We start from the raw sequence: 27,863 nt of genomic DNA, 5'->3' as shown, positions 1-27,863 counted from the left end.
CCAAGAAGCCTCAGAGGTTTGGTTTGTGATTAATTTCATTAAGGGTTTGTCTTCCCTAAGGACAAGGCTGGATTTAAAGAGGAGATGACACCCTGGGTCTGGTTAGTTCACAAATAAAATCCAAAAGCATTTCTAAGGAAACTGGACGATAACTAAACCAGCACTTTCCAGACACTGAATCATTTAACAATAAGGCCAGAAATCAATCAAATCAGATGCAATTAAATCCCAATTTTTTATACCATTTGCCATTATTTAAAATATCTCAATATTTTATTTGGGATAAAATATCCCAATATTATTTATATTTGGGAATAAAATATCCCAATATTTTATACCATTTGCTCCTTTGGCCAGGAGCACCCACACACTCCTTAAGGCATCACTTTGGATATGAGAAACAAAATCAGGCAAAATGTGAGAAAGAAAATACTGGAGTTGCATTTTTCTAGGCAAATCCCTATTTAAACCACTCAAATCTTTGGGGTTTGTACATTTCCAGCCTCTAGGAAAGAAGACTCGAAGGGTTTGGAAGTGAAAAGTAAAATCTCATCAGGAAATTGAAGGATTAAAGACGCCAAAGGTGTCCGTCACTCCGAGAGGAAGCAGGGAGCCCCTTAATTGGAAATGAAAGGCAGGACACACTCATTAATTAATTGTTATCCCCACTATAAATAGGGCTTCGGCAGCGGGGAGTGCCTGGCCCGGGTCAGCTCTGTCCTGCCGGGAATAGCTCCTAATCCCAGCGTGCTGCTCCCGGGATTAGCGGGGCCGGGCTGCTCCCGGAGCGCTCCCCAGCCCAAATTCGGGGGAACCGGGCCACGTCCTTTATCCCTGGGGACCCTCGGGTGTGCCCAGCCTCGCTTGGGGTGGATCTGCGAGGATTTGGGGATGCTTGGGGTGGGTTTGGGTAGACCTGGAGGGGGTTTGTGTGTGTTTGGGGTGGGTTTGGTTTGGTTTAGGGTGGATTTAGTGCGGATTACAGCGGGTTTGTGTCGTTTTAATGTATGTTTAGGTGGGTTTAAGTATGTCTGGGGTGAGTCTGCCTGGGTTCAGTGTCAAACTGCTCGGCTCCCCTCGGGAGGGAAGGACGGGCCGGGGCTGGCGGACTACAACTCCCAGCAGGCCGCGGGCCCGGACGGGGCGGGACCGAGTAGTGCCGAAGCGAGCCCGAAGAGGGTCGAATCGGGCCGAAGCGAGCCCGAAGAGCCCCGAAGCAGGGCCGAAGAGGGTCGAATCGGGCCGAAGCCAGGCCGAAGAGCTCCGAATCGGGCCGAAGCAGGGCCGAAGAGCCCCGAAGCAGGGCCGAAGCGGGTGAGGGGCAGCCCGGTAGAGCAGCATCCCCGGCAAGATGAACGCGGTGCTGGCGGTCCGGCAGTACGTGTCCAAGATGATCGAGGACAGCGGCCCCGGCATGAAGGTGCTGCTGATGGACCGGGAGACGGTGAGCAGCGGCTGGGCCGGGAGCGTGAGGGCGGCGGGGCCGGGAGCCGGGCCCGGGCTCGCCGTGACGGGCGCTGCCCCCCTGCCGCCCGCAGACCGGGGCCGTGAGCGTGGTGTACACCCAGTCCGAGATCCTGCAGCGCGAGGTTTATCTCTTCGAGCGCCTCGACTCGCCCAACAGGGAGCCCATGAAGCACCTCAAGGCCATCTGCTTCCTGAGGCCCACCAAGGTACGGAGCAGAGCGGGGGAAACGGCCTCAGATCGTGCTGGGGAGGTTTAGGTTGATATTCAGGAGAATTCCTAAATGCAAAGGGTTGTTCAGCCCTGGCACAGGGCAGTGGTGGAGCCACAGTGCCTGGAAGTGTTCAAACCCGTGTGGATGTGGCGGTTGGGCCAGGGGTCCGTGGTGGCCTTGGCAGTGCTGGGGGAATGGCTGGACACCAGGATCTGAGGCTTTTCCAACCCTAAGGATTCCATGATTCCCTGTTCCTTACCTCTGCTCTCCCCGGTGCTGTTTCCATCCAGGAGAACGTGGAGCTCCTGGTGCAGGAGCTGCGAAGGCCCAAGTACAGCGTCTACTTCATCTGTGAGTACGAAGAGCCCAGGGCTCCTGGAGCTCCATAAAGCTGGGACAGGCTCCCAGTGTGGATGGGACAGGCTCCACACCTCGGTGCACCTTCCTGTGCCAGGTGTACCAGGCAGGGACTTCCCACCTGTCCTGCTCATGTTCCATGGGTTTGGGAATGAGGCACAATGACCCCAGCTGCTCTGCTGCAGGCCAGGAATGAGTCTGGGGGAATCCAGGAACTGGGTGAAGTGGCCTCTAGATGTCATTGTGGCTCTGCAGGACGCTGGGGAGACGGGCAGGGAGCGAGCTGGGAGCATCCCTGGGAGGTGGCTCGGGATTCCAGCACCTGCAGGGTGAGAGGGTCTCTGTGGGATCTGCTCCAGAGGGGATCAGGTGCCATCCCACATGGAGCCCCACTGTCCCTTCCCTGTCTCCTCCCAGATTTCAGCAACGTCATCAGCAAGAGCGATGTGAAGGCCTTGGCTGAGGCTGATGAGCAGGAGGTCGTGGCTGAAGTCCAGGTGAAGTTTGGGTGTTTTAGGGAGATCCAAACTCAAAAAGGGAAGGTCCAGGCTGCCAGACCCTGGGAGCAGGAGGGCTGTTCCCAACTGGTGCATGCCAGGGGTGGGCACAAATGTGGGATGAAGAAGTAAAAGACAGAAATTTCTCTGTGCCCTGGGCTCTTACAGCTGCTGCTGGTTTTGGTGCTGCCCAGTTCAAATCCATGTGGATGTGGCACTTGGGGACACGGGTTAATGGTGGCCTTGGCAGTGCTGGAGGGACAGTTGGACCCAGTGGTCTCAGGGGGCTTTTCCAAAGTCAGAAATTCCATGGTTCCACGTTTGTGGTGCTGATGAGGAGCTGGGCACTGCAGCACTGCACAGCACCACTGGGAGGGGAGTTCTCAGCGGGGCTTGGGGTGCAGGAAGGAAGGATGCTCTGAGCCCCTGTGCCCAGGGGGTGGTGAGGGCTGGGTGGCCAGTGCTGGCCCGTGGCTGTGCCTGGGCTCAGGGGCAGACACAGGACTGTCCTGCTCCCCTCCCCAGGAGTTCTATGGCGACTACATTGCAGTGAACCCACACGTCTTCTCCCTGAACCTGCTGGGCTGCTGTCGGGTAGGAACACGGCGAGTTGGCCTTGCTTTGGGTAACGTGGAGCTCTTGGGGTGATGGGGGGCTGCTGGGGGGGGGAATGAGCCTTGGCAAGGAGATTTTGTGTTCAGCCCCTGGGTGCCTGCTGCTCCAGCACAGCTGTGCTTTCCTGTGAGACTTCAGAATTTAGAAACAAAGACGTGGGGAAGTTTGGGACTGCAGTGAGGTGCAGCCTTTCCTTCCAGGGCCGCAGCTGGGACCCGGCTCAGCTCACCAGGACGACCCAGGGGCTCACTGCCCTGCTGCTGTCCCTGAAGAAGTGCCCCATGATCCGCTACCAGCTCTCCTCAGAGCCAGCAAAGCGCTTGGCCGAGTGCGTGAAGGTGAGAGCAGCCCCCAGCTCATCCCAAAGGATCAGTTCAGTCTTGGTTAGTCCTTTACACGTGGAGGGAAACAGCTGTTTGGTAAATTCCTGTAAATTCCATCAGTTACTTCGAGGCACTGGGCAGGTCATGTCCCTCTGTGCTCCCAGTACAGCATTCCCAATTCCCTGGGGCCTTCAGCTCCTCCCTGGCAGTGCAGGCAAAGCAGCACAGTTGGGCTGTCACCCTCCCTTCCCTCTGTGCCTGAGAGGGAGCCTTTTCCAGGCGTTCCAGGTGGGATTTTTCCCATTTTTCCCCATTTCTGCACAGCAAGTGATCACGAAGGAGTACGAGCTGTTTGATTTCCGGCGCACCGAGGTCCCTCCCCTGCTCCTCATCCTGGACCGCTCGGACGATGCCATCACCCCCCTGCTGAACCAGGTGAGTCACAGCCAGCTGTGCCAGCTGTGCCAGGCTGTGCCAGGCTGGGAGTCCTGCAGCAGCTGGAGTTCTGCCCCTATCAGGTTGGATGTAGGAGAGAAGAGTGTTGCTTCCCACCCCCAATCCCTGCAAAACTCCTCTGTTATTCCCTAGCTGAGTTTTCCAGACCTGAATGGGTTTTTTTTATGCTGACTTCAGTGGCAGATGGACCCAGCACCCTGGGAAACAGGGCCACCAGCACTTCCATGTGGCTTCTGGAGCCCCAGTGCTTGGCAGGGCCTTTCCCAAGGGTTGTTTGTGGGGCTGTGGGCAGCACAGGGCTGTCAAGTGACCTTGCCTTGCTGAGTCTCCCTCTGTTATTGATGGCTGCTGGATTTGCTGGGAGCTGGTGGATTTATTTGTTCCATGCTGTGCTGCAGATCCTGGCAGGATCTGTGGTGGTCTGCCTTCGTTTCTGTGGGGTTCCCTTGGAACCTGGGGATCAGGAGTTGCACCTGGGTGGCATCAGCAGCCCCAGAGGTGCTGTAACTCCAGTTCTGCAGGAGCTGGAGGTGACATCTGTGTCACAGAGGGGTGTGGCTGTCACAGCCCAGCCCACACCTGCTTTGTGGTGTTCAGCATTGTGCTCAGCATCAGGCATTATCTGCTGTTTCAGGATTTCCTGTCCCAAAGAGATTCCCGGGGATGTAAATGGAGTGTTGGGCACGGCAGGGCTCTGATCAGCTGTCACTGTTCTCTCTGGGTTATTATTAGACTTCTCAGGATAAAAATAGAAACTCCTGATGTGCAGAAATTCTCCTGCCAGTGGAGCATGGAGGGAATTCTGCAGTGGAACTGTGGGACCTCTCCCTGCCTGGGCTGAAAGTTGGGGGGTTTGATGGCAGCAGAGGTGTTGATCCCTTTGCAGTCCATGTTCAAGGTACCTGCAGGAATTCCTGATCTGGGAAGTGAACAGGATGGGTTTAGTGTCCCTTCCAACCCCAACCATCCCATGATGCTGTGATTCTGGAGTGGCCCTGGAGGGGGGTGGTTTCCCTCTGCAGTGTCTCCTGATCAAATAATCATCTGATTGTTTATCAGTGATTATTTTAATCAGAATGCCCTGGCTGGTCTGAGTGACACTCTCCCAAACTCCGCCGCGTGTCCTGGGGTGGCAGGAGCAGCTCTGGTTCAGCTGAAATCCATTGATTTCCCAGTGCTGTGTCTCACCAAGGTCACCCCTTTGCCTTCCCCTGGCAGTGGACATACCAGGCCATGGTCCACGAGCTGCTGGGCATCAACAACAACCGCATCGACCTGTCGCGGGTGCCAGGGATCAGCAAGGACCTGCGCGAGGTCGTGCTGTCAGCTGAGAACGATGAGTTCTATGCCAATGTAAGTGTCCCAGGGGGTTCACCTGCACCCACGTCTGGGGGCTTGACACAGGAAGGGAGTTTCCCCATGAGTTTGAGCCTCGGGGTGGGGATGTGGCATTTGTGACCGTCAGTGTGCAGCAGCAGTGATATCTGATGTCCTAGAAAATGTGTTGGTAGTTTGGTTTCAAGCCCTGCTGCAGGTTTTGGGGGGATGGAGCCACTTTCTCCCAGCTGCTCAAGGCTCTTCTTTGTTTAAGACTCTCTCAAGTGAGTTTCCCTCTGCTTCCCATCTTGTTCCACACAGAACATGTACCTGAACTTCGCTGAGATTGGCACCAACATCAAGAACCTGATGGAGGATTTCCAGAGGAGGAAGCCAAAGGAGCAGCAGAAGCTGGAGTCCATAGCAGATATGAAGGTATGGACAAAGCCCATCCCAGCTGTGTCCTGTCCTTTAATGTTAGGAGTAAATAAAAAGCACATCCCTCCCAGAAATCTCCTGGTGATGAGACAAATCCTGTGGGCTCCTGGGATCAAGGTGTCTGATCCTCTGCACACCTGCAGAGCACTGCTGGGAATTTGTACAGTTTATGGCTGCACCCATCTTCTACTATCTCCTGCTTTTCCCTGGAAGCACCCAGTGCCTCAGTTTCCCATCACAGGCCTTTGTGGAGAACTACCCTCAGTTCAAGAAGATGTCAGGCACAGTGTCCAAGCACGTGACAGTGGTGGGGGAGCTCTCCCGGCTCGTGGCCGAGCGGAACCTGCTGGAGGTGTCAGAGGTGGAGCAGGAGCTGGCCTGCCAGAGTGACCATTCCAGTGCCCTCCAGGTACTCATCCTGGCTCTGCACGGGGGGGTTTCATCCCATCACTCCCTTGGGAGGGGGATTTGATGCGGGGAGGCAGTGGGAGCTGTGTGTGGATGCCCTGTGGGGAGGGACACTGCGTGTGGAATTGCTCCTCGGAGCTCAGCTCAGATGGGAATGAGTCATCGTTAATAACTGGCTTGAGAAGCATCTTTGCAAATCCTGTCCTTACATCCCACAATCCAACATTCTTTCATTATATTCAGCCAGTTGGTTTCTGGCAGGATAAAACAACCTCAATGCTGTGCAGGAGCTGATGTGTTTGCTGGGCAGGAGAAGACCTGGAATCCATGGAATTGCCTTTACCTCTGTTTTTTAAGAAAAGCCACTGGAAAGAGTCTTAGATCCAAGATTTCTTTGGCAGAGAGGCCTGGAAAAGCTGGAGGGAGGCTCTGTGACAGCTGAGCCTGGCCCCTTGTGCTGTGAGCAGAGCAGGGTCTGGCAGAGTCAGTGGTGATGGATTTGGGCTGATGTTCAACAGCAGCTTTGGGATGGGGCTGGCTCAGAGCAGCCACTCACTTCTGAGAAATGATTCCTTGATTTTCAGTAGTGGAGGGGGATTCCCAACACTTAACAGACCCTTGCATGGCACTGAGAAAGCAGAGGGACTGGGAAATGAGGAAAAGCCTCTCTAGCAGGTTTGAGATCAGTTTCTTCCCCACCTCTGTGACTCTGAACTGCAGGTGGGGGCCGAGGGGATGACACTGAACTGTCCCCAGGGCTGGAATGTGCTCCCATCCCCTGGGCTGATGCTTCCCTCTGCACCAGTGAGTGTAGGGATGGGATTCCATAGCTGGTGTCTGGCAGGATTTACATGGCTGAGTATGGAGCTGGGAATGCAGCCAGGAATGTGTTTGCTGGAAGCAGCCTCTGAGGTCCTCAGGCTGTATCACTGTCTCCAGCTCAGGTTGTTGCAGTTTAAAAGTCAAATATTCCCAGTCTGCTCCCTCCCTGCTCCATGAGCCATGATTTTTGATGGAATATACACAGCACAGAGCTGGTGCCAGGTGAATCCTGGTGCTCCTGGGGTCACCTTGGTCCTGCTCTACACAAATAGCATTTCTGCAGTTTTACAGCAGAAATGCTGCCTCAGTTTCCTTCCAGTCCTGTGCCTGAAGAGCCCTGTTGTATTTCTGGCAGCTGAGGCCACTGGGAGATATTGCAGCAGCTTGGAAGTAAATGGAAAGCCCTGTAGGTGGGATCTTTGTCCCTGCAGCCCCCCTGCCCTGGGCTGTCCCTGCTGCAGCTCCCGACGGCAGCAAGAAGGGCAAGGCCAGGGGACAAGAAGCAGCAGCCAGAGCCTGGAATAAGGGTGGAATTGTTCTCCCCTGATGTCACTTCAGGGATTGTTGGATCTCTGGTGGACTTGCCCCCCTCCCAGTCTGGGACGTTTGGGTTCTTCCTCCCCTGGGCTCTCATTAACCCTGACACAGAGCGTGAATGGAGGGTTGGAATCCCAGCTCCTGCCATGGACAATGGGTTTTCTGTTCTCTGCTTCCTGCTGGTCCTGCCACTGCCAGCACAGGAACCTCCCTGGGGCTCCAGCTCTCCCCTCACAGGTGAATTCCTGACCTTCAGTGGTGAAATTCCTCTTGATCCTCCTCACAGCCAGGATTTTGTGCTGTGTTTTTAGTCAGCATCAGTTAAATAGGTGCCAGCAAACATCTGGGCCAGGGTGGTGAATCCAGCAGCAGATCAGAGTGGTAACAGATCCCTGCTCTTCCCTGCAGCTGGGATCTCTCTTTCCATGCTTTAATTCCTTCCAAATGTGCAGTTTATTCTTCCACATCTCACTGACATTGCTGAGACTTTGATGCCTCTGCCTTGCACCTTGCAAAAAGGAAATGGAGCTGGGGGGATTTCCTGAGGGGCTTTTTGCAGCCAGTGTAGTGGTGGAACCTTTGGGGTGGCTCTGCTCGAGCTGGAAAGACCAGGCAGAGCTTGAAGGTGTCAGTGCCTCCTGCAGCACCACACGGTGCTCAGGACCCATCAGAGATGCATCGTGAATTCCCAGTTCCACGGAAAGACCCAAAACCAACTTGTACTCCAGTAAATCCTCCTGTGAAACACCCGAGGAGCCGGGCTGTGGGGTTTATCCCACAACTGGATCCTCCTGCATTTCCCCTGTGGCAGTGTTGTTGCTGGGCAGTGAAACCAGTCTGATAAGCGACAGTGATAAGTGACCGGTAAATGAGAGATAAATGACTGATAAATGAGCGATAAGACAGTGACAGCAATGCAGGCAGTGCCGGGTGTCCCTGGGCAGTGCCGGTGTCCCTGAGCAGTGCCGGTGTCCCTGAGCAGTGCCGGTGTCCCTGAGCAGTGCCGGTGTCCCGCAGAGCGTGCGGCGGCTGCTGCAGAGCCCGCGGGTTTCGGAGCTGGACGCGGCGCGGCTGGTGATGCTCTACGCGCTGCGCTACGAGCGCCACGCCAGCAGCGGCCTCCCGGCGCTCCTGGAGGAGCTGCGCGGCCGCGGAGGCAGCGACAGGTACCGCAAGGTAACCCGGGGAGGGGCAGGGCGGGGGCAGGTACTGCGGGGTAACCCCAGGGTGGGGCAGGTACTGCGGGGTAACCCCAGGGTGGGGTAGGATGGGGGGCCGGTACCGTGGGTAACCCCAGGGAGGGGCAGGATGGGGGGCAGGTACTGTGGGGTAACTTTGGGGTGGGGTAGGATGGCGGGCAGGTACCTCAGAGTAACCCCAGAACAGGGGGCAGGTACCTCAGGGTAACCCCGGGGTGGGGCAGGATGGGGGCAGGTATCGTGGGGTAACCCTAGGACAGGGGGCAGGTACCGTGGGGTAACCCCAGGGAGGGGCAGGATGGGGGGCAGGTACCCCCATGTCCCCCAGGATGGGGGGCAGGTACCCCCATGTCCCCCAGGATGGGGCAATCGCTGCTGTTTGGGGTGAAACCCGCCTGCTCCGGGTCAGCCCAGGGCGGTGTTGTTGCTCAGAGCTGTGTGGGACCTGTGGGTGTGGCTTTAAAAGGTGTTTTCAGTAGGTGACTCGATTTCCATTTCCTAAATCCCTGGAAATGAGGCAGAATGACTGCAGCTGGTTTGGGGTTGAAGTCCAATCCTGCAGTTCAGGAATTAGTGAATAGGGGTTGGACTCCAGAGGTCCCTTCCACTCCTGACTAGGCTGTGATTCCATGACATTATGAAGGATTTAATAAAGAAGGGATGGCAGGAGCCTGCTGGGAGGGGAGTGCAGCACCTTCATGGGCCTAGGATGTGCTTCCTCTCTCCTCTTCCTCGCCCACTTTCCCCAGCTCCTGCAGCACAGGCAGTGGCTGCAGCGAGGGGCTGGGGCTGGCGAGGAGCTGCCAGGGAGGGAAGAGGCAGCAGTGCCAGGAGCAGCTGGGGAGGAGGTGGAGGAGAGGGATGATGTCAGCTCGTGTGGAGGAGCTGCTGTCGCTGCTGCAGGCGATGCAGATGAAGCCTCTCCTCAAGCAGGAGGGTCGGGGTGGGCTGGGGGGCGTGGGGGTGCTGCTGCTCTGCCCCCTCACCTCCATTTGGATCGTCTCCGTGGCTCCTTGTCCCCATTCCACACCCCCGTGGGGTGTCTGCAGTGACTCCCCACCACAGCCTGGAGGAGTGGCAGGCTGACGGGGCTCTGCCCTCTCCCTGCACAGCTGGTGTCTGCCGTGGTGGAGTACGGAGGGAAGCGGGTCCGAGGCAGTGACCTGTTCAGCCCCAAGGATGCCGTGGCCATCACCAAGCAGTTCCTCAAAGGCCTGAAGGTACTGAGATGCCTTGGGGAAATGGGGACAGACTCAAAACTGCAGCCCAGAGGAGCAGGGCTTGTTGGCTCAGTGGCTTCAGGGCCTGATTCCACTGAGAACAACAGCAGTGAGCTGCTGGAAATCCTAATTTCAGTCCTAAATTCAGGGGTGGTGCCTCTGCTGATCCTCCTTCCTTGCTGCCACTTCCTAAAGAGCTTCTCTCTGGTCACAGGGCATTGAGAATGTGTACACCCAGCACCAGCCCCTGCTCCAGGAAACCCTGGACCAGCTCATCAAGGGAAAGCTCAAGGACAGCCAGTACCCCTACCTGGGCCCCAACACACTCCGGGACAGGTACGTGGGGCCTTTGGGGCAGAGCCTGCACTGGGACATCCCTGCTGTCCCCAGCACTGTCCCCACAGCGGGGTGGGACTGATCCTGAACAGAGCTGGGGCTTGGCACAGAAATCTCTTGATTGTAGAGAGATTTCTCTTGTATCCCCAAGAATATTTCCTGGAGAAGGTTCCCAGGACTGGGGGATGTCTCATCCTGGCTTGCCTTGCTGGCTCGGGTGTGCCATTCCTGTTGGGTGGCTCAGGTGGAGGATGAAGCCCTTGCTCCTCAGAGCTGGCTCTGTGATGGTGTTTGGGGACTGCCAAAACCAGTCCAGCTGCAGCTCTCCTGAGCCAGTGCTGTTCCCAGTGGAAGTGGGGTCCTGCTGGAGAGGCTCCTGCAGACCTAACCCAGACTGAGGAGGCTTTGGGTGCTCAGTGGTGACAAAGATCATGTTGGGAAAGGACTGATCTCACTTTTTCCATGAGTTTTCCCTGCTTTCCCACATCCCCTTGGGCAGAGGGGCAGTGGTGTGGGGATCGTGGAGATCTAGTGGCCAACATTCTCCCTCTCTGCCTGTGTCCCAGCCAGGCAGGAGCAGCTTTGCTCTGGGTCATGCTGTCCATGCAGTGATCCAAGAAAGAAATCCCTGGTGTTGCTCATTCCAAGGGATTGGGAGGGTGGCTACAGGAGAAGGAAGGAGCAGGATGTGCACAGCAACCTGACTTTGTGTTGGGATGGAGGAAGGCTCCATCCTTTCCCCCCTTCCTCTTGCTTGGCTTCTCTCCAGCATCCCACATTTCCCTGCTGGCTGGGAGATGTCCCCTCAGGTGAACTGAGGCACAAATCCTGGCAGTTCCTGATCAGTCACTGAGCCTGGGAGCTGCCAGGCAGCGCCGTGTCCTTGCCTGACTCCAGAATCGATCCTGATTTCCCAGCCCCAGCAGATCATGCATTAAACATGGCACGTGGATCCACAGGGGTGCTGCTGCTGCTGGAGGCTGCTCGGGGCTGTGGGTGAAAGTTCAGCAGAGGTTTTGGGGGATTCAGTGGGTTGTTTTCAGCTCCCAGCACATCACAGAGATGAGGGAGGGTCTAGAGAAGGCACCCTCAGGATCATGGATCACTGTCTCCAAGGTGCAGGATTTATCCCTGGCTTTGTCTGATCCCAACTCAATATTTGTGGCTGCTCCATCCCAGAAAACATCCAAGGCCAGGTTGGTCAGGGCTTGGATCCACCTGATCTGCCAGGTGTCCCTGAGAGATGAGCTTTTAGGTCCCTTCAAGCCAAACCATTCCGTGATTTGTGCCTTTATCCCAGGCCTCAGGACATCATTGTGTTCCTCATTGGAGGGGCCACCTACGAGGAGGCTCTGGCTGTGTTCAACCTGAACCGCTCCAACCCCGGCGTCCGCATCGTCCTGGGTGGGACCACCATCCACAACACCAGGAGGTAAAGCCCACCCCTCTGCACAGCCTGCTGTGAAACTGCTGCCACAGCAGCAATTTGGGATGCCCGGGGGATCCCCACGTGGAAATGGGTGTCAGTGCTCCACACCCAGCTCTGCTCATGGTGGCTCAGGGACAGATCCCTGAGCTGGAGGTTTAATTTGAATTTCCATGAGTTCAAAGTCAGGCAAGTAGAGTTTTCCATTGAGTTTTTCTAGTTTATAACACTGGGAAGCCAGGGCAGCACATGGAATTAAGCACTGAATGAACCTGCAGCTGCTTTGCTGAAGGTGGGCAAAGATCCCTGTCAGTATGGAATTCCCAGTGGGAAATGTCTGGTTTATAAATACAAATAACTTTTCCTGAACCCAAATTACTCACTTTGGGGACAGGAAAGAATTGAGGCCTCAGTGGGAATTGCTTCCCATCAGCACAGCTTGCTGCTGGCCAGGCAGAAGAGCAGGAATTCTTTCCAGATTCCCAGTGCTCAGTGTGGGATGGTGGGAAAATCCTGAGCTGCTGCTGCTGAAGCTCAGGATCTGCAGCTCCATCATTGGATCCACTTGGATTGGTGCTGCTAGGAGCCACCCGGGCTGGTTTGGGCTCTGCTGCTGTGCAGTCCCTGAATTATTTACAGAAAAGCTGGGATTCTGTATCCAAATTTGCATTTCAAAGAATGAAGTGGGGGGAGAAAAAAATAAAGGGAAAATAAAAGGAAGGGCTGGATGTGGCCTGGTCCTGCCTGGGGAGGACAGCAAAGGGCCTGTTCTGCAACAGCCCTGTCCCAAATGATCCATTTTCTCTTGCATAAGGTTTCCCTGAGGATGGAAGGACAATAAAACTGTCTCCTGTCCACTGTTAGCCACAATTCCAGCACAGTGCCCTAGGATCAGGGATATCTCAGCACATCCATGAGGTGTCTGATACGAGGAAAGCCAGGTTTTAGTGTGTCCCAGCCCCTCAATAATCCATGGCCTTGCTGATTCCCGTGGGATTAGGGCAGATCTGTCACCAGAAACAAGGGGATTTGGGTGTTAATGCACCAAGCAGCCCTGTAAGCACCTAATCCTGCTCCCATTGTTCTTACTCCCTGCTGGAACTGGGACCAACATCTGTGGGCCCAGAGGGGTGGCCCAAAGGATGGAGAATCCGCTCTGCTCCCAGGGATTCCAGAGCAATTCCACGGGGTTTGGAGGAGAAAGGGTTACAAAGGATCAATAATCGGATCAAAAAGGGTTGCCAGGAACATCTGGTGCTGGGGCTGACTCATCCTGGGCAGGTGGAGATGAACCTGCTGGGACTAATCCCAGGATGTGGGGCCTGACCCAGTTACCCAGTTACAGCCCCTGCATCCTCCTGGGGACCCTCGTGGCTGCACAAGGCTCATTTCTCCTGGGAGCTCCATCTCCGGGCCCTGGCTGGGTGGAGCAGCTGTGGAGGTACCTGCAGATGCCTGTGCTGGGTCCTCACCTGTTCCTGCAGGATCTGGGGGGGTTTGTGCTGTGGTGCAGCCCATCCCTGGAGGGCAGGTGGGAGTTTGGCTCTTGCCTCCAGTCACTCCAGACTGGGAATGTGCTCAGGAACCCTGAGGTGTCATTGTCACAGGCACAACCTGCTCCAGACAGCACAGAACCCCTAAAAACACCAGTCATTCCCTGCCAGAGCTCAGTTCTGCCTGGTTCTAGTGCCTAAAAATAACCTGGAGGAGGGAGAGCTCAGGCTGGAACACAAAGCCAGGTGCCAGAGCCTGTGCCAGAGCTGATGCCACCGTGGGCAGTGCCCTGGCTGTGCCCCCTCCCAGCTGTGTCTGAGGGGGCTCAGAGTGGGTGTTGCTGCAGGGTTTTGCAGATTTGAGGGTTTTATTGTTTTTCAAGCCCCTCAAGATACACAACCTGAGCTGCTCCAGCCCCAGTTTAGGGGATTCCCGTTTCTGTAGGATTTGTGGGATATCTTGGTTTGCATTTCTTTATCTTTTGGGGTATTTTTTGAAGCATTGCTGTTGAGATCACCTGATCAGCACACTGAGGGATGAGTCAGCCTGGGAATGGCCGTGGTGTCTCATTGCCAGAGGAACCATCCTCAGGCAGCATCCTTCCAGCTGGGAGCATTCCTGCCTTTGGGAGCTGCTCCCAGCCATGGGTGGGTGATGCCAGCAGCCCTGGGGCTTGTGCTGGGCACAATCACAGCCCCTCAGGCCTTTGACACCTCTGGGACAGGCATCAGGGTGCCATGAGCCCCTCTGTCCCCTGTCCCACTGACCTGAACCTGTCCCAGCAGCTTCCTGGAGGAGGTCACAGCCGCAGGATTCCGCGGTCGAAGCGCTGACAGCTCCCAAGTCCCACCAAGGTCCAGCAGCCGACGGTGAATCCTGAAGGAATGAAAGGAATTAATACTTTTTTTTGCACATTCAGAGCAGAGCAGAGCAGGATGTTCCTGCCCTGCAGCTGGAGCTTCCCTTCCACACCCAGCAGGGCAGCGAATGCTGGAGCTGGCACTAGCCCAACAGCAAGGATGTGCCCCCTCTGCAGCTCCTCGTTGTCCCCTCACAAACAGCTCCAGGACTGGGATGGAGAGCCTGGGAAAGCCCCTGAATCCCTGCAGCTCCTGGCTCTTTGCAGGACACACTGGATGAGTCCCATGAGGAGCCCAGCAATGCTGCTCCACGCAGGGGGAGCAGCTGTGGGGGTGTGGCTGGTGGGCACAGGAGCCCTTTGCTGTTGTCTGTAAATGTTGAATCCTATTAAATCCCCCACTTTGGCTGAATCTGTCTGCTAGATGATTCCCACTTTCCCTTTCCCAAGGCCACAAGGTGCAGCTACAGCCTGAGCCTCCATGGGAGCTTTTGCTCCCCTCCAGGACCACACCAAGGAACCTGAAACTGTGTGTCCAGCTCTGCTCCCCGGCCTCTAATCAGGCCTTGATTGGGAATTAACAAGCCAGATCAAATGAAATGAGCTCCTAAATCCCTGGGAATTATCTTGGCATCACAACTAAGTCCTGTTGATGTGGGAGAGAGCAAAGCCCTGCAGGGAGGAGGGGAGCTGGCCCTGGGGGTCCTGGGCAGCTCTTTGGGGAAGGGAGGGGAGAACCCAGCCTGTTCTGTGGGGTGGAACTGGGGGGGCACCTGTACGGTGAATTTTTGGTGAATTTTGGGTCGTTGGGACAGGAGAACCACAAGAATTCCCCCTTACAGGTGCCTCAGGTGTCTGACAGCCTGAGACCCCAACAGAGGGAGCTGAGTCACAGCTGTCAGAGGATACTGGGCAGCCCCCTGCCCCATCCATTCCTCCAGCAGCCCCTTCCCCAGACACCAGTGGTGTAACTGATGCCAGAGACACAGAAAAGCATGTGTCCTAATTAAACTCCACTCACCTTCCAGGCAGCAGCTTCACACTTGATATCCAGAGGCAAAATGCTGTGTGTGGGGTGTTAAATACATAAATAAACCAAGAGTTTGCTGATCTGCTCTGCAAGAAGAGGTGATTTTGGCAACTGTTTGTTAAGGATCAGCACAAGGAGCAGCTACAAAGGGGGCATGTGAATGTAGGGAGAGACACGAACAACCTTGGAGAGGTTTTTCATTCTGCCCACAGGGATGGGGATGAGAAGCTGCTCTGACCATGTCCCACTGGGGAGCAGCCCCCAGGGTCAGGCTCACTGCTGGAAGTGCAGCCTCCTGTTCCTGCTGCAGAAAAGGGAGATGGGTTCCCTCCTGTCTCCTTCCTTCCCTGTAAATTGTTGATGTTTCCAGCTCTGAATCATTGGTCACATCCTTCACAGCGTGACTCATGTCAGAACAGCCTGAGGATTCCGAGTGCAGCTGAATTGCTGCTCCCAGGGCTGGGGAGGTGTGTGCAGGTGTGTTACCTGCTGTGCTTTCAGGGCAACCTCCCTGGCACCAGAGGGCATTTGGGAAGAGCGTGGGCCCTGCATGCAAAGGGCATAACAGAGCTGTCCTACTGCCACCAGCACTGTGCCATCTGGTATTGGCCATCAGCCTCTGCTCTGCAGGCCCTGGCCACCAAAAACAGGATGGGAGGAAGGACAAGTCCAGTTGGAAGGGAAAATGTCATTAAATAAACTGGCAGGTTCTGTGCTGTCCTGGGGATACACTGGGGGCTCTGGGCAGCCAGTGTGGCTCATCTCTCCCTCTGCCATCAGCCCTGCCTGGACCAAGGGGAAACTGAGGCACACAGACGGCAAATCCTGGTCCTGAGCCACATAGAGTTCAGGATTGCACAGGTACAGGATGAAAAGGAAGCCCTGGATTTGGTGTAGAGAGTGATTTGTGTCTCTGTCCCAGGTATTCTCAGGTATGCAGTGCATCCACAGCTCATGGCAAAAATGTCAATGCTCAGAAAGGGATACAAACACTCATAGAAATTCTGGAAATACTCAAAGTGCATCCCTAGGACTCTGTGTGCATTAATTCCAGAGTACTGGGGTGAAACTACAGCTTGAAATCAGGGTGGGGGATGTTGTCCAGGGATGGGATGGATGCTGTCATGGAAAGCTGATCCACTGATGGATGATGGATCAATCTATTTCTTGCAGGACATGGAGACAGACAAAATAAGCCAAAAAAGGGCATTTTTTAGGAATGAGTGTCTCCTAATTTTTGGAAGCCATGCTTTGAATCCAACTGAATCCTGGCTGTCAGACCCTCCGTGCTGGAAGCAACCCCTTCCTCCAGCCCCCTCCCCAGGAAATCTCCCATCTCCTCTCTCCAGAGCGATTTTCCCCCCACTTCCCACCACCTTCAGCACACAAAACCCTCCCATTACTTTCCCCTCTCCTAGGAACTTCCCCGCTGACCCACCACCCCGCCGGGAACGCTGCTTTTCCCCTCCGTGCAACCCCAACCCAGGCACCGCCCGCCCCTCTCCCGCTGCCCCACGGCCCCGGCTGAGTCAGAAACAAAGAAGAAAAAACCCTCGTGGGCTGCGATTCGCCCCGTGCCGCGAACCCCGACGTCACGGGCGCACGGCTATAGATGGAGCTCGGGAGCCCGGCGCAGCCCGGCGCAGCCCCCCGAGCTGCGGGATGGTGGCGGCGGGGGGGGACGCGGCGGCGGCGGCGCTGCCGATGGCTCAGAGCACCGGCCCCGTGTAACGGGAGAGGGCCCTGAGCCACGCGGGGCGAGGCAGCGCGGATCGCGGGCGTGCTCCCCTCTGCGAGCCCCCCGCCCCGGATCGGAGCGCAGCGAGGAACGATGAAAAAAAATAATTCTGCGAAAAGGGTGAGTGGAGGATGGGGTTTGCTTGCTGGGGTGAGGGAGGCTGCTGGGTGTTTTGGGGAGGGGGGGATTGTCTGGCCGGGTGTTCGCTTCGCTCTGCTCCCCCCGCAGAAAGCGCACAGACCCCCAGGCGGATCCAAAGAGACCCGAACCCAGAGAGACCCGAACCCAGAGAGACCCGAACCCAGAGAGACCCGAACCCAAAGAGACCCCAACCCAAAGAGACCCCAACCCAAAGAGACCCGAACCCAGAGAGACCCCAACCCAAAGACACCCCAACCCAAACAGACCCGAACCCAAAGAGACCCGAACCCTGCTGCCGGCCCTGCCGCCTCCCGCAGCCGCCACAGGCGCTGGGTGATGTAGGCAGGCAGTTTTCATCTTGGAACACAAGGAAACGATAAAATCCGGAGGCACCATCCATCCCTCCCTCGCTCTGTGCCGTGTTGTGTGCTGCACCCATCGCTGCCCACCGAGACACCTCTGATATGAACCACCCAGAGATTTCACCTCTTGGATTAATTGCTCATTAAAAAAAAAAGCTCCAAAATGCGATTTTCACCGCGGTATAAAGCCCCAGCTGGTTTAAATTCCGCCCATCCCCCTCCTGTTCCCCTTTCCATGGGTAAATGCCCGTGGATGAGGCGATAGAGACGCCGGCCTGGCTTATATAACCACGGAGGAACCCTGGCCGCTCCTCGCAGCGTCCTCCCGGTGCTGCTGCTGCCGCTTCGTGACAAAAATCCCCGTGGAGTGACCCCGGGAAAAGGACTCGGTCCCGGCGGCGGCGGAGAGAGGGGCCGGAGGGAAGGGGAGACAAAAGTTGGGCAAAGAGGGAAAGGGGGGGAGAAAAGGAGTGTAAAACCAAGAATAATCGCGTTTTTCGCCCATTTTCTTCCCTCTCGCTTTGTGTTAGGGCAACCAGGATGGAAACCATCAACCTGCGCAACCGGAGAAGGTCGGCTGGGTGCGGAAATTTTGCGGGAAAGGCATTTTTCGGGAAATCTGGAAAAACCGTTATGTGGTTCTGAAGGGAGATCAGCTTTACATCTCGGAGAAGGAGGTAGGATCGGTTTCAGTTTCCTTTCCCATCCCCCCTTCCTCTGTTTGCATATGAAAGGCGCAGCCCCGGCCCTTCCCAGCGCCCCTCCAGCGCCAGCGGGGCCCAGCGGGGTCCTGGGGGGCTTCTCCTCCCCGGGCTGGCGCCGGCGGGACCCGGCTCGGGGTCGGCTCTGACAGCGATTCCCCCAGACAGAGCTGCTGGGAGACATTTCCCCAGCGTGGAGACACGAAAGGATGCACTTAGAAAGAGTTAAGCCCTTTTTCCGCCGCGGCGACGGCAATGCCGGCTCCTTTCTGTGCCTGTGCTCCGTCCTTGAGCCCGACACTGCCTTGTTCCCACCTGCTCACTCTCTGTTTGGAAATAACTCCACTCTCCCGAGCCATTTACGAGTGGATCTCTTGGGTTTTTCACCGCGGATCCACATCCCGGTGTGACACGTGCCCCCTGCACTGCCCCCGTCTCCTTGCTGGGCTTTGGGCTTTAACGTGGTGTTGACATTGGAGGTAATCGGATGTGACTGCCGGGCTGAGCCAGCACCTGGTGTCCTTGCACGCCCCCCCTGTGCTTTTTGTCTCCATAAATCCATCAGGGAGAGCTCCCCAGGCCAGAGCCTTCCTCCCTCCCATCCCCTATGACATGCCAGAGCTGCAGAGTGGTGCCCACATGGGGCTGCTCCAGCTCAGGGAATTTGGGGTAAAATCCTGTTCTCTCTGGGTTTCCCCCCTCAGACCGTGGTTGGATGCCTGGCTGCCTGGCCTGGCTCTGTCAGCACCTGGAGAGAGGAAGGGATAATTTGATTTAAGGCTAGTTGAGCCATGGACGTGGCACAGGCAGAGGGTCAAGCCTTGTTACAGCAGAGAAATGCCCTAAAAAAGTGCACTGAGAGCCCAGGTCGTGCTGAGCTGCTTGCTGGCATTCCAGAGCTTGCTGCCATCACCCTCCTGGCTGCTCCAGAGCCAGAGGGAAACACGGGAATAGATGTCCAGGTAGCTACAGACCAAATCCAGGTGTGCCGGGAGCCCAGGAGAGGGATGAGGCTGGAGGAGCCTGCTCTGAACAAGCAGCTCTTGTGTTTGTGTTTCATAGGAGGAAAACCTCACAGCTGGGCCTGAGGAGGGCCCCGGGCTCCACGTGTGTGTGAGGGACCATAAATAACCTGCAGCAGCCGCTGCTGAGGCTTTATATGGAAGAATGTGTGGCCAGCAGAGATGACATCTGCTGCTGGTGGCTGCTGAGGTGACTCTGTGCTGGCCGTGGAGGTGACACTGCTGCTGGTGACTCTGCCATCCTGGGGGTCTCATTTTGGGGATCCCCCGGGGTTCCTGGGGCTGTCCCAAGACTTGCAGCTCACAGGCTCTCAGAAGGTGTGGTGCAGGGTTTGATGGCAGTGGAGCATCAGCACTTGGCGAAGGCAGGAGCCCTCCCGGGCCCCAGGGAAGGCCCACGGGTGGCTCCAGGCTCTGCTCCCAGAGCACCTGCTCTGGAGCTCATCTGGGGCCCAGCAGCTGCTCCAGAGGTGGTTCTGCAGGTGAAGCCACATTCCCGGCCCTCCCCACCATCTCAGAGCAGAAAGGGTTAAATCCCAAGGCTCCTGGAAGCTCCTCGGCTCTGCCATGGGCTCGTTAAATGAATTCAAACCAGACATTTATTTACTTTTGCCTGGATTTCTCCATCTGGGAAGCAGGGCAGTGAATCCCACCTCCCCAGAGCACACGGGGACAGGAATTGTGTGTTCCACACCAGGATCCCTTGGGAATTACATTGGCTGGGGGCAGGTGTTGATGAACTGCTCAGAGCTGAGCATAGGTCTGGAATGGGGAGATTTCCAAAATTCAGACTAACAAAATCCAATCAATATCCACACTGATTCCTCCTGGGAATCTGAGTGCTTCTCCAGTTGTCTGTCTAGGACCTGGGCTTGCAGGTCAGAGACCAGCCCTGATGATTCTGTTTTGTCAGGAGAATTTGGGAGTGCCTGACAGGAGCCTGGGCTTCTCCCTGGCAGAGCTGAGTCTGCAAGGAGAGGAAATGTATTTTTTCAGCCCAGCTGATGGAAAATACTAACAAGGGTGTTTGAGTGCTTCCCTTTGAGAGCTGTGGGACTTGTCTGACACCTCCCAAAATGGGAGCTCGAGGCTCTGGCCGTGCTCACTCTGCTCCCCCACTGAACTCCATGAACTCACACCAAAATCCTTGGGTTATTCAGCGTTTGGTCATCAGCCAAAACCAGCTCTGTAGAGATGAGCTGCAGCGAGCTGAGCACACCACCACCTTCTTAACTCACTCTTGCATTCTTTCCCCTCGGTCCCTCCTCCCCCGGCACATTTCTGGGAATTGTTCCCTGTTCCTGGCCCAGCTTTGTCCCTGCCCGAGCCGGGGAGCAGCGGCCGAGCTGCCCCAGCCGGGCTCGGCACTTCCTCGCAGGAAGCCGGGGGCTGCCAGACAGCCCGAGCCGGCTGAGGCAGCTCGGGGGATGGGGAAACGCTTCTCTTGAGCTTTGTTTGCTACCAAAGGCACCGGCTCAATTAGCACAAGAGCACTCGAGGAGGTGCTGCTCCTCGGTTCCAGCTGGGCACAGGGGGCTGCGGGTGTTTGTGTACTCGGTTCTCTAAAGCTCCATGGGGAGTTTGCCCTCGGTGAGTGCCGCTGAACACAGCACAGTGGGATTTTGGGAAGAAATTCCTCCCTGCGAGGGTGGGGAGGTGCTGGCACAGGTTGTCCAGAGAAGCTGTGGCTGCCCCATCACTGGACGTGTCCAAGGGCAGGTTGGATGGGGCTTGGAGCAGTCTGGGCTAGTGGAACATGTCCCTGCCATGAATTAGATGAGCTTTAAGGTCCCTGCAAAAGCATTCAGTGATTCTGAGGAACCTGTGTCCTTGGTGGTGACTCTTTGGAGAAGAGACTGAAGCAGCCACGTCCTGCCACCATCCCCTGGCAGCGACCTGGCCATGACAAGGACTGGACAGTGCCAGTGTGCATCCCTGTCCCAGTGACAGCCTGGCTTCAGCCACGTCTGCAGCCAGCTCTGTCCCCTGCTGAAGCAGAGCTGCTCAGCTGCAGGAACTGAAACTTTGTTCGTAGCCTACAAGGGGAACTGTCTGTCCCAAAACTGCCCATGTTTGGGTGTTTGGCTGTACAGAGAGTCTGGAGGTTTCTGGTTACATCCTGAGCCACACTGTGACCCCCCCGAGTGTCCCATGGGTGTCTTACACTGAGTGTCTTGTGATTTTCTGTACCTTCTGCATTTTTCTGTGCCCCACTGCAGCAGGGAACTGCTCAAATCATCACCAAAAATCCCAGACTGGGGTGACTGAGCACCTGCCCTGCCTCTCTGTGCATGGTTTGGTCCCAAAACACAGCCCTGAGCCGGGTCCAGGAGGTTCGGAGTCACTGCAGGTCACAGCTTGATGAGGAAATTCACACTCTCATCAGTGAGACACCCAAGGGCAGTTAATTAACCCAGGTCAGAGACCCTCCCACTGCCAGTGCTCTGCCACCGGCCTTCCCATGGCAGCAGACATAGGAAGCACAAACAGCTGGGACCCTCTGGAGAAGGGATTTGGGTGTCGTGGCTGGTGTTCTGACCCATTACAGCCCCGCACACCTCAGGGCACAGGGAGTGCTGGGTGCCCTGGGGCAGCAGCTGCAGGGGAAGGAGTGCAAGGAGTGCAAGGAGTGCAAGGAGTGCAAGGAATGCAGCTCCTCTCCTCCCAGCAGTGTCAGCCTTGGCAGAGCAGGGGCAGCTGCCAGGGGTGTGGGGCTCTCTGATCCCATAGCTGCAGAGAAATGTTCCCTGCTGTAGGGATGGGGGATGCTTCTGATTCCTTTTCCATGCCTCAGTTTCCCTTCCCTCACCTGGCCACAGGTAGGAGGCAGGTGGAACTGCAGGGCAAGGTTGTTTTGCCTGCCTCGGATGGGTACAACTCAGCAGACAGCCAGGGCAGCACCTGCTGGGATTGATTCACCTTAATTGATTCACCTTAATCCTTCCAGCCTTGAGCTCCGCACGGGGCACAGAGAGCAGGGCCTGCCTGCTGGTGAGGCTCTGACATCCCTCAATTCTTAAGCCCTTGGCAGCTGTGGGGAAGGAAAGACTTGCTGGAAACCTCCCAGCAGGGGATGGTTTTGCCAAAATCAGCCACCAACCTCTTGCTTCATCCCTTCCTACTGAGAACTGATAGCAGAGGCTGCTTCCTCCTGGGCACTGCCCGGGTCTGGGACACATCCAGCCCAATCCTCTTTGGAGAAGCCAGGAAGGTTTCATTTGGGCAGCCCCTATCTCACTGAGAATGTGGAGGAGGTGACACCCTGCAGGCTTGTCACCCACCTGTGACTGACACAGTGGCTGGGATTTCAGCTCTGCTGCCCTCATGGCTCCTCAGGGGCTGGTTTTGTCCTGTTTTCACAGAGAATGGGCAGCAGTACTGTCCTCAGCCTCTCCTACCCCCGAGGCTGCTCTGAGCTGCCTCTCATGCCACCACCTCCCTCCTTTTGGCCTCAGGAGCTTCCCACAAAGGACAAAAGAGCTGGCAAGTGCCTCTGGAGTTGCCTTTCACCTTCCTGTCCAGTTTCCCTTTCTGCACACTGGGTGCTCTGTTACCTGAGCATGAGAGGGGCTCAGGTGGCCATGCCCCTAGTGGGACACCCACTGTTCTTCCCGTGCCCCCTGGCATTTCTGTGCCACCACAGCCAACCACTCCAGGCTGCCGCTGCCCCTGTTCCCCCAGCAATCCCAGAGTGGATGTTGCTTATCCCCATTTTAAGCATTTGATAAGGGGTCACACCCAGGAGCAGGATCCCCCCAGCTGTCCCAGTGCAGTGTCAGAGCCCTGGTGTCATTCAGAGGAGTTTAAAGGATGAGCTGCACCTGCAGGGTGTTTGTCTGTCCTGCAGCCTCCTGGGGATCCTCCTGCAGGCAGGAGGTTCAGTTCCAGCTCTGTGAGCTCTGAGGAGGAAGCGGAGGGCTGGGGAAGCCCCAGTGACCCACATGAGCAAACATCTGGAGCAAGAGCTCAGCCACAGCTGGGGGCTCAGAGGGGGATCAGCTTTTCCTGCTGCAGATGAGTGGGGCAGAATTCAGCTGAGATTCTTGGAAAGAGGTGGATTGTAGGATGGGAGTGGGAAGAGATCAAAGCTGATTAGCAGCGTGTGGGGAGGATGTGCAGCCAGACAGGCTCTGTTATCACACCCAGACACAGGGGATGTGTCACAGGAGGAACCAGCAGTGCCGGTGATTGTCCTGTGGATCCTGGGGACACAGTCAGGATGAAGGATAGAGGGGAGCTGTTGTCATCAGGCAGGGCCAGATGGTCAGTTTATCCATGCCATTGGTTAGGAAGCTGGTTTAGTCACCCTCTTTGATTAAAATCTATGGAAGAATCATAGGGAGTTCCTTCAGTGCTTCCCAGTACTGTGGAGGAAATGTATGAAATGGGGTGGAGTCCCTTCAGGAAATCCAAGGGCTCAGACCTCACCACCATCTGCCTTCCCAGCTCCCCAGTTACACACCCTGCAGCCCTGGTGCAGCCTGGGATGACTGGCTGGAGTGGGATTAAGCAGATGGATGTAGATTTGAGCCTGCTGCAGTGTCTGTAATGGACATGCAAACCCTAATTCCTCGTGTTTACTATAGAAGAGCAGAGCTTCCCTGCTGCAGGAGTGGGATTGAGGATGAGAGTGATGAAGAGGAAGGGTACAGACAGCTTTGCCACTTCTCCTTTCCTCCAAGTGTCCCCAAGGGACAGCACCCTCAGGGTCAGTATCCAGACCCCTTTGTGCCCCTAGATCCCCCAGTGCAGCTGCAGCCTCAGTGACCCTGTGCAAGCTCCATCTTTCATCTGAGCCTCTGTGACACTGATCCATCCCAGGTACCTGTCACACTGCAGTGTTGGGGAACAGACCTGGAAAATGGGAGATCTTGAAAAGTGGTCACTCAGAAGGACTCTTTAAAGGACACTGAGAGCCTTGTGAAAGCCTGGCAGCCCCGGCTCTCTGGGGGTAGAAGAGGCAGGAATTAACCTGGCAAAGTGGGATTTTCTTGCTATCTTTCTAAATATGCCCCCTCATTCCAGAAGAGACAAGTCAAAACCCTCGTGTTGAAATCCTGCTGCCTGGAGCAACAGAGTCTTTGTCTGACATCTGCAAAGCTCTAATTTCCTTGCTGTCTTGCAGGTAAAAGATGAAAAAAACGTACAGGAAATGTTTGATCTGAGTGACTACGAGAAATGTGAAGAGCTCAGGAAGTCCAAAAGTAGAAGCAAAAAGAACCACAGCAAATTTACCCTTGCCCACTCCAGGCAGCCTGGAAACACGGTATGTGGGGCTTGCCCAGATGCAGCCAGCCCAAAAGCCACTGGCTGCAGGGATGTGGATGGTCCTGGGGGATGCAGGGAAGGGATGTAGGTGCTCCTGGGTTTGTTGTGTGAGGCAAACAGGGCTGGAGGCTCAGCTCTGCTTTGCCTTTTCTGTAGAGGCCTCACAGTGGCCAGGGCCTGTTTCTGTGGGTGTTCCAGCACTGACCTGACTTCCCTCTTTTGCAGGCACCAAATCTGATCTTCCTGGCTGTGAGTCCAGAAGAGAAAGAGTCCTGGATTAACGCCCTCAACTCTGCAATCACACGTGCTAAAAACCGGATCTTGGACGAGGTGAGTGGGATTCAGCCTGGGTGAAGGTTTGAGAGTGCTGGGAACAGCCCTGTCCTGGGGATACATCCACACAAAGCACCTCCAGCAGAGCTCCTCCTGCTTCTCAAGGGGAGTGTGAAAGTCCCAGTTACACAAAGCAGCTTCTGCCAGGAAAAATAACAGGGCAGCCCCAGTTCAGCCTCCTCCTGGGGACACAGGGTGTGCTGAGAATGCCAGGTGGGCTGGCAGAGGCAGGTCAGGGTGAGCATTTCCACAGTTTCCTTCAGGGGGAAGGAGAACCTGCCTGGAACAAGCTGTGCCCTCGCTCCAGGGCTGACTCTCACATTAATGTTTCATGGCAACCCTTCCTCAGCTCAGAGCTGTCTCAGATCTCCCATTCACACTTAGCTTCCCACAGCACCATGGCACTGCCAGGAGGCTCTTTCCTCTCCTGGATGGCAGCACAGAGCCTGAATGAAGGAAAACCAAGGTCAGACTATGGGAGAGGTTTTAGAGCAGGAGGCAGCACAGCAAACACCAGGAGAGAGAGCCTGTCACAGGAGTCTCTGCAAACAGGTTCAGCTGTCAGGAATGACTCGAGCAGATGTAATCCCATCACGGCACAGGGGGAGAGACCAGGCAAACACTGGGTCACTCCCACACCCCATTCCCTGCCAGCCTCCTCCTGCTTACAGCTCCAGGAGCTGGGAATGACAGCCGGTGTCACCCTGCAGGTCACCGTGGAAGAGGACAGTTTCCTTGCCCACCCGACGCGTGACAGAGCCAAGATCCAGCACTCGCGGCGCCCTCCCACGCGGGGTCACCTCATGGCTGTGGTAGGTACAACCAGTCCCAGACACCTGCTGGGCTGAAATCCCCCTGCAAGTGTTTCTGTTTGGAAGTGGAGTTGTTGGAGCTGCATCCTGAACTGAGAGCTGCCATGAGGACAGCTCGGGGTCGTCAGCTCTCATCCATTCTCGTGGGTCACTGCACTGTGCAAACCTTGTGGCAAAGCCCACCCTCGAGCTCTGCTCTGAGGGAGGGAGCATTCCCCCTCCCTCCCTGCGGTGTGTATCCGCAGTGCAGACACCCCTGGAAGCAGGCACAGCCATTCTGGTGCCAGCTCAGCTCTGCTTTCTGCTCCTCCAGGCATCTACCTCAACCTCTGACGGAATGCTGACCCTCGACCTGATCCAGGAGGAAGACGCCTCTCCGGAGGATCACGGCACCTGCGAGGAGAGTTTCCGGGTGGATCTGGACAAGTCCGTGGCACACCTGGCGGCGGGGCGGCGCCGCTCGGACTCGGAGAACACCAAACCATCCGAGAAGGGGCGGACGGCGAGCCTCCCCCGGCAGGAGGCGACCTCGTGGGACAGAGCCGGGCAGCGCAATGACTCCTTTGACAAAGGGACCATGTACACGCCGCAGGTCCCCAAAAAGCTGTCACACTCAGAAAAGAATAAATGTGCCTCCATGGAAGAAATCCTGTCCCGGCGGGACTCTTCCACACACCGGGCGGTGCTGAGGAAGGGGCTGGAGGCTCAGTTTGCCTCGGCAGAGCCGGAGCAGCTGTCCCGGATACAGGAACTGGTTGCACTGAAACTGGAAAAAACTCAGGAACTGCTGACAGAGGTGAAGGGCTACGGGGAAGGCAAGAGAAAGACCAAGGACTCCAACACCAGCACCACCATCACCACCACCTCTTCTTCCTCGTCATCTTCCAAGTCGGACTCTGAAAGGATCCTGCAGGAATCTGAGAGGCTGCTGGGGGAGGCTTCCTCCACCTGGAGCCAAGCCAAGAGGGTGCTGCAGGAGATCAAAGAGCTGAGGGACCTGTACAAACAGTTTGAGCTGCAGCAGTCAGACTCCAAGCCCAAACAGAGCTCACAGTTGCAGTTTAGGAAGAGCATGATGTGAAGGCAAGCCTTGGGATGGGAGGGAGGGACTGGGAAGGGCAGCCATCTGGTCTTTTTTTTAATTATTATTATTATTTACAGTGTTCAAAAGAGTGAAAAGGTGCCTGTTCTCACCCAAATTTGCTTCTCAAAGCTTGGACCCTTCCTTTCCTCCATCGCATCCCCTGATGAATCAACGCAGTGTTCCAATAAATCAGTTGCAGTTTATACCTCCTTTGTAAGAGCTCCCTTTGCACTGCAGGCCCCAGCTCCTGTCATGCTCCAAGGACAGGAGGAAGTTTCTGGAAATGCCCACGTCTGCCTGGAGCTTCCCATGGGGTGGAGCTGGATGAGCCCTGGTGTTGCTGCTCTCATGTCTGGGCTGTGCCCCAAACTCTCTTTCATGGGGGACACTTGCTCTGTTCCCTCTCAGAAATAAATGACATTAGAAGGTCAAAGAAGGTTCATCCCCAAAGTCCCCATCATCCAGGAACTCTCCTGAAGATGTGGGAAGTCCAGGCTGGTCTCCAGGCCATTTGCTGGGTGTAGCTCTCACAGCTCTGTCCTGGCACAGTCCCCTAAAAAACTTGGGGCTGGCAGCTGTTATTTTGGGGTGCACACAGAGCCCTCCAGAAGGGCAGCAGTGCCAGAATCCATATCCAGCCTGATCCTGAATGCCTCACAGACCCCCTTGGCCCTGAGCAGTGGGAGGTGGCAGCGATGTGTCTTCCCTTCTGTGCAGCCAGAGGATCAAAGCCTTGGATTTGACAGCCCACACAGGCAGCTGGGGGGAGTTTGGGTTTTTCCATTCTAATTTCTACTTTTTTTTTTACCTTTTCTTTGAGCTGAAAAGTCAGGGGGTGTGTGTGGGAGCCAGACACCACAAGCCAGTGGCAGTTTTGGTAGGTTTGCTTGCTCTCTCAGGTGTCATAGTCAGCAGCAGGCTGTGCTTGGGCTGCCCAAGGTCTGAATCAGCCCTGCTGGAAGGAAAGCTGAGCCCAGAGCAGAGCTCAGATCATCAGCTCACAGGCTGGCTCAGCTTTCCCACCCACGAGCAGGACATGGCTGTGTCTCACAAGTTCACTCGTGGTAACATCCAACTGTTCCTTGTTTTTTAAAAGGAAACCTAATTCTCTTACCTACATGGCAAATAGTCTGCAAAAATATTAAACCCACAGAGTTACTTCCTGGTTGTGGCTAGTGTTTTCTCTTTCCTTTCCTGGCTGTGATGACAAGATTTTTTTTAAATTAAAGGAAAAATAAAACCAAACCCCAAACCTTTCCCAACGAGTTTGGCTTAACCAGACTCCAGTGATACTTTCCACGTTGATGAACTGGATTGCTTCACCAAGTTTTTTTCAAGGAACCACTGAGCCACCATTGTGACCTGCATCCAGGTAGTGCCAGTCCCACA

The 27,863-nt window shown here is 55.8% G+C and overlaps 2 protein-coding genes across 4 annotated transcripts; both read left to right on the top strand.

The window, feature by feature from the left end:
* The first annotated feature begins 1,144 nt into the window (after positions 1 to 1,144).
* Positions 1,145 to 14,395, top strand: VPS45 (vacuolar protein sorting 45 homolog). 2 transcript variants are annotated; one of them, XM_064401313.1, is made up of 15 exons: positions 1,145 to 1,444; positions 1,539 to 1,673; positions 1,970 to 2,030; positions 2,454 to 2,533; positions 3,059 to 3,127; positions 3,349 to 3,486; positions 3,796 to 3,906; positions 5,146 to 5,280; positions 5,566 to 5,679; positions 5,924 to 6,091; positions 8,467 to 8,625; positions 9,761 to 9,868; positions 10,083 to 10,204; positions 11,505 to 11,636; positions 13,910 to 14,395. In XM_064401313.1, the coding sequence occupies exons 1-15, from the start codon at positions 1,352 to 1,354 to the stop codon at positions 13,995 to 13,997; spliced, it is 1,713 nt and encodes a 570-aa protein (XP_064257383.1). In that variant the 5' UTR covers positions 1,145 to 1,351; the 3' UTR covers positions 13,998 to 14,395. The 2 variants fall into 2 exon arrangements, with proteins under 2 accessions (XP_064257383.1, XP_064257382.1); XM_064401312.1 differs by having other exon boundaries at positions 13,907 to 14,395.
* A 2,083-nt stretch (positions 14,396 to 16,478) lies between these two features.
* PLEKHO1 (pleckstrin homology domain containing O1) lies at positions 16,479 to 27,639 on the top strand. Of its 2 annotated transcripts, XM_064401315.1 has the most exons (7): positions 16,479 to 16,871; positions 17,785 to 17,931; positions 24,103 to 24,243; positions 24,471 to 24,575; positions 25,289 to 25,390; positions 25,704 to 26,473; positions 26,552 to 27,639. In XM_064401315.1, exons 1-6 carry the CDS (start codon positions 16,845 to 16,847, stop codon positions 26,469 to 26,471), a joined length of 1,290 nt encoding a protein of 429 aa, XP_064257385.1. In that variant the 5' UTR covers positions 16,479 to 16,844; the 3' UTR covers positions 26,472 to 26,473; positions 26,552 to 27,639. The 2 variants fall into 2 exon arrangements, with proteins under 2 accessions (XP_064257385.1, XP_064257384.1); XM_064401314.1 differs by having other exon boundaries at positions 16,481 to 16,871; positions 25,704 to 27,639.
* The last annotated feature ends 224 nt before the right edge of the window (positions 27,640 to 27,863 follow it).

The sequence above is a fragment of the Passer domesticus genome, chromosome 32, assembly GCF_036417665.1.
Source record: "Passer domesticus isolate bPasDom1 chromosome 32, bPasDom1.hap1, whole genome shotgun sequence".
Lineage (NCBI taxonomy): Eukaryota > Metazoa > Chordata > Aves > Passeriformes > Passeridae > Passer > Passer domesticus.
This window is presented reverse-complemented; position numbering and strand designations above follow the sequence as displayed.